Source organism: Brassica napus, chromosome A2, assembly GCF_020379485.1.
Source record: "Brassica napus cultivar Da-Ae chromosome A2, Da-Ae, whole genome shotgun sequence".
In the NCBI taxonomy this organism is placed as follows: domain Eukaryota; kingdom Viridiplantae; phylum Streptophyta; class Magnoliopsida; order Brassicales; family Brassicaceae; genus Brassica; species Brassica napus.
In genome coordinates, this window is record NC_063435.1 from 18,157,825 (window position 1) to 18,165,450 (window position 7,626).

General features: G+C 32.9%; 1 protein-coding gene across 1 annotated transcript; it reads left to right on the forward strand.

Annotated features, from left to right (window-relative positions):
• The first annotated feature begins 413 nt into the window (after nucleotides 1–413).
• Nucleotides 414–5,541, forward strand: LOC125589216. Its single transcript, XM_048761692.1, has 2 exons — nucleotides 414–2,157; nucleotides 2,249–5,541. The coding sequence occupies exon 2, from the start codon at nucleotides 3,454–3,456 to the stop codon at nucleotides 4,840–4,842; it is 1,389 nt and encodes a 462-aa protein (XP_048617649.1). The 5' UTR covers nucleotides 414–2,157; nucleotides 2,249–3,453; the 3' UTR covers nucleotides 4,843–5,541.
• Nucleotides 5,542–7,626: the final 2,085 nt, after the last annotated feature.

Consider the following 7,626-nt stretch of genomic DNA (forward strand, 5'->3'; position numbering starts at 1 on the left):
GATTGTGCAACGGTTTAGCTATTCTATTTATATTAGGACAGAAATCTAAAACATAATTGAGACTTCCAAGGAACCTTTGTAATTGAGTTTTATCAATAATTTTATCTGGGAATTTACTTGCAAATTCTAAAGATCTTTCAATAGGGGTTATCATACCTTGTGATATGTAATGACCTAAAAATCTGATCTTTGTTTGAAATAGGGACATTTTTGTTTTGGAAACAACAAGACCATTCTTTCTAGCAACGTAATAGAATGTTTTGAGATTTTTGAAATGTTCATCAATAGAATGTGAAAATATTAGTATATCATCAATGTAGACAATGCAAATTTTGAATAATCAGAAAATTTTGATTCTTCAAAGAATCATGAATGATATATTTTCTGATTATTCAAAATTTGCATTGTCTACATTGATGATATACTAATATTTTCACATTCTATTGATGAACATTTCAAAAATCTCAAAACATTCTATTACGTTGCTAGAAAGAATGGTCTTGTTGTTTCCAAAACAAAAATGTCCCTATTTCAAACAAAGATCAGATTTTTAGGTCATTACATATCACAAGGTATGATAACCCCTATTGAAAGATCTTTAGAATTTGCAAGTAAATTCCCAGATAAAATTATTGATAAAACTCAATTACAAAGGTTCCTTGGAAGTCTCAATTATGTTTTAGATTTCTGTCCTAACACTACAAAAAAAGTCTCCATTAATAGCACATTGTTATAGCACGTTTTACTGAACTGCTATTGTAGATGAGCGAAAAATTATCGTACTATATAATAGCATTAGATAAACGTTATTATAGAGTGAAACGTAAAATAGCGCTTAATTAGTGCTATTTTAAAAATTAAGTGAGCAGGAAGTTAAAATTACTGATTTTACCAATAATTAGCAGAAAATTATACTTAAGCGCCGAAACATTATTTAAGCAGTTTCAGTAATACTATCAAAAACATATTATAGCATTTTTCTAACGCTAAGAAAAGCTATTTGAACCCCTAAACCCTAAACATGGTTTTAAACCCTAAACTCTAAAAACAACCTTTAAAACTCTAATATTTTCATATTATAACTTCAAAATTTAATCTTCTTAATCTTAAACTATAATTTTCTAACACAAATCTTTACTCTTTAATCAAACTTTATATCCTAAATCCTAACTTCAAACATAAATTATACATTCAATACTCTAAATATAAACTTCAAACTTTATATCATAGAATACTAAACTTTGTTTTAAAACACTAAACTTTATTTATGTAACTTATATCATAAAACACTAAGTTTATTTTATATTTCAAACCTTATATCTAAGCTTCTAACCCTAATTATTTTCTAACTCTTACTTACAAAAGTAACAAAATATTAAATCTTCAAACCTTTATTAAATTTATAATTTTTCAAACTTTTCAAAAAACCTTGACTTCATACACTATATCCACACTTTAACCTCATATCCTAAATTTAAACTCAAAATTTAATCTTATATCCAAACTTTAATCTCATATCTTAAATTTAACCCTAATAATTCATACTTTAACCTCATATCTTAAATTTAAACTCAAATTTTTTCTTTTTATTTTAAACTATAAATCCCATTCTCCGAATTTTAAACCCTCTATCATAAACATAACTTTAAAGTTTTAATTTTAATATTTTAATTTTCATATTAGAAAAATTCAAAAGCTTGATATATAAATTTTACATCATCTAACATATAAATTAAATAGAACTGTAAATCAAAATTTTATATAACTTTACCAAAGATAAAAAAATCAATTAACAAAGAAAATTGTTATGGACCAATGATATCAAAGTACTCAGATCACAACCTCCACCATTGGATTAGATTAATCCAACAGACCACATCAAATCCCTCTTTATCTTTCTCTTTCCTCTCCATTTTCTTCGTCTACGACATTCACTCTCTTCACTCACGAATCTGCTCACTTCTTCTTCTTTCTTTTCTCTTTATCTCTTTGGTTCACTCATGTCTCTGCACATCTCTCTCTATCTCTATCAAAATTTTCTTTTAATTTCATCTCCTCTTCACCACCACCACCGGCGGCCTTCATGTTCGTCACCACCACGCTCTTTTGATTTCGTCGCGTTCTTCACCACCGTCACGCTCATCACCAACACCACAGGTCACCTCTCTCTCTCTCTCTGTCTCTTATCTCTCTCTCTTCTCCTCTCATCTTTCTATCTTATCCTCTAATCGGTTTTGTTTTTTTACAGATCTGAGAAGGAGAAGTAGTGGTGTGACAGAGCGGCATCTCCGGTTAAGCGTGGTGCGGCAGCGGTGCAAAGCCGGTAGCTTGTTGCTGGTTCGTGGACGGTGGCTGAAGCTTTGTGAAGGTGGCGATGGTGGCTGAAGCTTTGTGAAGATGGCGATGGTGGCTGAAGCGTCTATTAGGTTTAGATTTAGGTTTAGTTAATCAATTGGTTTAGTTAGGTTTACATTAATTAATTGGTTTAATTAGGATTAGATTAATATATTTATGTATTATTGGTTAAGTTTTGTAAACCGGGATTAATTTGTAAACCAATTTTAATATATAAATAATATTTATTTTAATTTCAATATAAAACAATTTTCTGTTTAATATTAAATTATTTTATTTCGAATTATAATTAATTTTTGCTTATTGTAGAAAGATCTATCATAGCACGAATATATAAATCGTAATCAATTTGTAACAAAAAAATAGTGTTATATTTAAGTTAATAACATCATTCAAATATTGCTATCGTATCTGCACATTTCATAGCATTTAAAAAAATGTTATCGTAGAAAGGGTATCTATGATGGCTGCCGATGACATAGCATTTTAACTTTCGCTATGAAAGCCCTACTATAGCGTTTATCGTGTGCTAAGAATGTGCATATTTCTTGTAGTGTAATATAAATAGAATAGCTAAACCGTTGCACAATCGTCTAAAGAAAAATCCAGTTCCTTGGACAAAAGAATATACTGAAATAGTTCAAAGGATTAAAAAACAGGTCTTAGAAATCTCATGTCTGCACATAGCAGATCCGGATTTAGAGAAAATCGTAGAAACAGATGCTTCTGATATAGGATATGGGGGTATTCTTAAACAAAAGAAGTTAGATGGTCGCGAAAGTATTGTGCAATTTACGTCATCACACTGGAACGACACCCAAAAGAACTATTCTACTATTAAAAAGGAAATCTTGAGTATGGTTTTATGTATTCAAAAATTTCAAAGCGATCTTTTAAATAAAAAATTTCTTTTAATAATTGATTGCAAAAGTGCTAAAGATGTTTTACAAAAGGATGTGAAAAACCTTGCATCAAAACAAATTTTTGCGCGATGGCAGGCGATTTTGAGTATTTTTGATTTTGAAATTGAATTTATAAAAGGAGATTCAAACTTTGTCCCAAATTTCTTGACAAGAGAATTTCTCCAAAACAGGTACAATGCCTCCGAAGAAGATAATTGACAAAGGCAAGGGAATTTCCCTGGAACCAATCTCAGAAAAACCCGAACCTACAAACACTAGCCCAAAAACAGAACCCTGGATCTCAGTAACAAAAAAGAGTGCTAAAAAGGAAGAAATACCAACCACCCCAAAATCTCTTCAATCTCCAGAAGCTATCATGAATCAAATGTTACAATTGCAAAAAGCTTTCGAGCTTAGTTTTTCAAAGCAAGAGTCGGGAGAATCTTCCAAAAACCTTCCTTCTCAAGCTATTTCAAAAAATAACGAGGTCCCTTCAAAAATGATTTCAAGAGAAAACCAGACCTCAAAAATTGTTTCAAAACCTTCAAATAATTCACAAATTATTTTGAAGCAGATTTCCCAAACCACTCCATCGGAGTATTTTGAAAAACACACATACCAAAATAGTATAAACATCGAAAAGGGATTTTTTGTGAACAATGATCCGTTTTTAACAATCGAAAAATATTTTGGCAAAAACAATTTCTTTAAACCACATAATACAAATAAAACTGTGTTATTCTTTCAAACCATTTTGGAAATTACAGATTCAGTGTCCTTCAAACATTTTTATCTAAACGAAAACCACACTGATGCTGCTTATTCCACATTCAAAATCCATAAAATCATTGCGCCATGTGATTGGGAATATGATCTTAACGACAATTTAAATTTTCCAGAAGATCTTAAAAATCTTCCTTGTTACAATGTCCCCTTTAACTATTGGGATTATTGCCAAGCATGGTACAATTCTTTTTTGATCCAATCTCCTAAACACAAACACACGTGGTTGATCTTCTTTGACACCACCTGTAACTTATCCAAATCTCCCTATTGGTTCATACCATGGTGGAACTACTTTGGTTCTGTCACAGAAATATTTAAACCCAATATCCAAAAATCATTCCAAATCTTCAAGACAAATTTCATTCCGTCTGAAGAAGAAAAGAAATTTCCCCCACTAGCCCTCTTCCACTCAAAATTTCATTTTCCTTGGGTTTTTTCATGGACCCTAGAATTTACTTCTGATCCAATTCCTGTTATCCGAAGAAAATTCAGAGTCAAGTGGTGGGATAAATACAAAATTCCCTCAAACCTTTACCCGTCAAATATTCTTACCTGGATAAAAGAACAAAACTCAAAAATCCAAACACAGAACCAAACACCAGAGACAACCTTTTTCTTGGCTCAAAAATCCAAAATGTTAGCAATGTTGGCAGGTGCAAAATCTGAAGAAGAAATTAAGGCTATCTCCTTACAATTTCTACCGTCAATGTCAGATCAAATCTCTCGTACTTCAGGGAGTGATTCAGGGTCCCAAGTGCCAGATATCGATGAGGAAATTTTTGGCAACAGTGGAGTTTAAATCTCTCTCCCCAAGAAATGCAAATCTCCTCAAAATCCAAAACGTATCTTTGTTGCAACTCTGTCAGATACGGTTACATTGTTACGAATATTTTCCACGATCTCTTGTCGCAATACCCGATAAAAATCCAAAACATCAAATAAGTGCTTTCTCCTGTAGCCATGAAGACCAAGGTCCACTTCCAGCAGACAGCAAACAATTATGGAGCTTAATGGAGCAAGCTTTTGCTAGTGGAGTTATCCATATATGCCACTTTTATTTTTATTTTTATTTTTATTTTCTTAGTTTTACCCTTGTAAACTCCTATATAAAGGAGTCTTTGCTTCAGTTGTAAACCAAGTTCTCATTCTCCCATTCTCCTACTCTTTCATTCATATCTCCTCTTACATTCTCTCCAGTCCTTGTAATCGAGAACATTGCTACAATCTCTTTTTAAGTAAGTTTTTAATGAATAAAGTTTTAATTATATTTTTCTTGTTTCATTTTCTCGTTTTAGTATTAGGCTTTATGTTTAAGTGGCTGGTCTAACCGCCCATATTTCTGTTTTATTCTTAAGTTATATTTCAATCTGTATCATATATGTTTTAATTTACTTTTTATTATAAATGTTTAATTATGCTTTCTCCACGACCGTTGTCTGATGGTATCAGAGAAACACATATATATATATATATATATATATATATATGAAATACGCTTCCAACACGTATCCGCTTCCTAAATATTTTAAAAAACTCGCTTCCACGCTTCATAACGCTTCAACTTCCACGTACCCGCTTCCGATTCCATGTAACATAGCCCCACGCAACATGATATATTTGATTGTTTGAGTCTCGTCCCACAGCTGCAAGGAGTTGTCCTTTTGAAGTGGATTTCATAAAGCACCCATCAATCCCAATAATGGGTCGACAATAAGCTCTCCATATTGTCTTCAAAGCCTTAAAACAGACATAAATATTGTCGAATATCTCAACACCATCGTCTCTATTGATTGTCACAACATCACACGTAGACCCAGGTTTTTTTCTGTCAAAGAAAATGAACCAATAAGTCAGAGAAAAACTCAACTGAAATTAGACCAAATTTTTTTAAAACAATACACACTCTAGGATTTTCTCTTTGTAGTCTTTTATCCTTGCAAATTGTTCATCAAACTCATTGCTTATCATCTCCAAAGCTCTCTTTCGGGCCTTTCTAGCGATATCATGTGTCACAGTCAAGTTGTATTTGTCTTCAATGATTTCTTGTATGAGCCTTGGCATCAATGCATTATCGTGTCTGATCTCATTTATCAGAAGCTTAGCAATCACATGATCAGTCAATAACTTGCAATTCCCGTCTTTGGTGCATGTAAGCTCTTCTTGGAATGACTTCACCATGTACTACTGCACTATTTTCTCATAAGAACAGTAGATTCTCCAAGTACAAGGAACCTCACCTACTACAGCACACTTTGCCTCAAAAATTATATCTCTCCATCTTGTGTATTTAACATTCCAACCTCCCTTCAATGCATATTTTAACACAGCTTTCTTGAACTCGGTTATGCTTTCAAAAACCTGTATAATTTCCAACTCTCCACTTCCTCTTCGCCATCTTTCATAACCACTTTCGATGTCACCTTCTTCATCATCCGAGCATGGAGGTGTATCTCTGTAAGCTTCATTGTACTCTTCCTCATCAACAAACTCAGCAACAATGTCTTCTACATGCTCATCCCGCGGGTCAGGTTCACTATTATCTCGGGCCTTATCCCTTTCTTTTCCCGAATCAGCACCATCATGCGGAGAAGTTTCACCATCATGCGCTTCTGATTGAGCATCTAGCAAAGCTTATTAACTCTCTTCAGCCTCATTGTTAACATCATTATCCTTACGATAGATTTCAAGAAAGATTTCCACTGTCTTTACATATTGTGTAGCATCACACATTTTTTGGAATTTTATACCGCCATCAAACAACACCTTCAAAGATGACAAGTCTTCGTAAGGAAACTTGTAGCAAACTCGCTGCCCATACATATCAACAACATCTGCCGACATTATCCTACCAAATCGACATTAGGAGCGGTGTCAAGATGATGAATTTCCCACCAACATAGCTTAGACCTCCTTCTAAATTCTCAAACTTCCTGTCGTAGTATATAATAAATGTGATATCATTATCTCCACTGCAAAAATTATACAATGCATCAGTCACAGAAATAAATCATGATAATATATTCATTAACACATTTCATCGAACACATTGTATGCCATCAAAACATATCCCAATAATTTTCTCAGATAATATGATCGAACATACCTCATTCCAACAATTATCTCTTAATTGTGCTTTCAGCTCCTCTGAATCGTCTTTGTCACACCTACCTTTGTAATTCTTCTTCTCAATCTTGTATATCTCTCTCTCTCACACTCTGTTTTTTGTTTCTTTTCTTTCCCGACAGAAACGAGGGAGATGGCCTTTTTGTTTCAGAATAAACAAAACGGCATCGTTTAATTAAAGCCCAATATGACGTCGTTTTGGTTAATCTGTGTATAATAATCCACATAATAAACCTATAAATCCACATAATCGCCTGTTAAGTCCATGTAAAACGTCGTTATAGTTTGAATAACGGCAAGACGGTCAATGTATGAATTAACCTAAAAGTTTTGGTTGATGTATGAAATTAAAAAAAATCTTGAGTTGATGTATGTTTTAGTACAGGTATGGAGTGTATGTACTGATCGGGACCGCGGTCATCTGTTGATGTATGAATTGGCCGTTTTCCCTCTTATAAAG

What these genes read in the sequence shown, in the direction of transcription:
- LOC125589216 (XM_048761692.1), top strand. Translation starts at nt 3,454, where the DNA reads ATGCCTCCGAAGAAGATAATTGACAAAGGCAAGGGAATTTCCCTGGAA.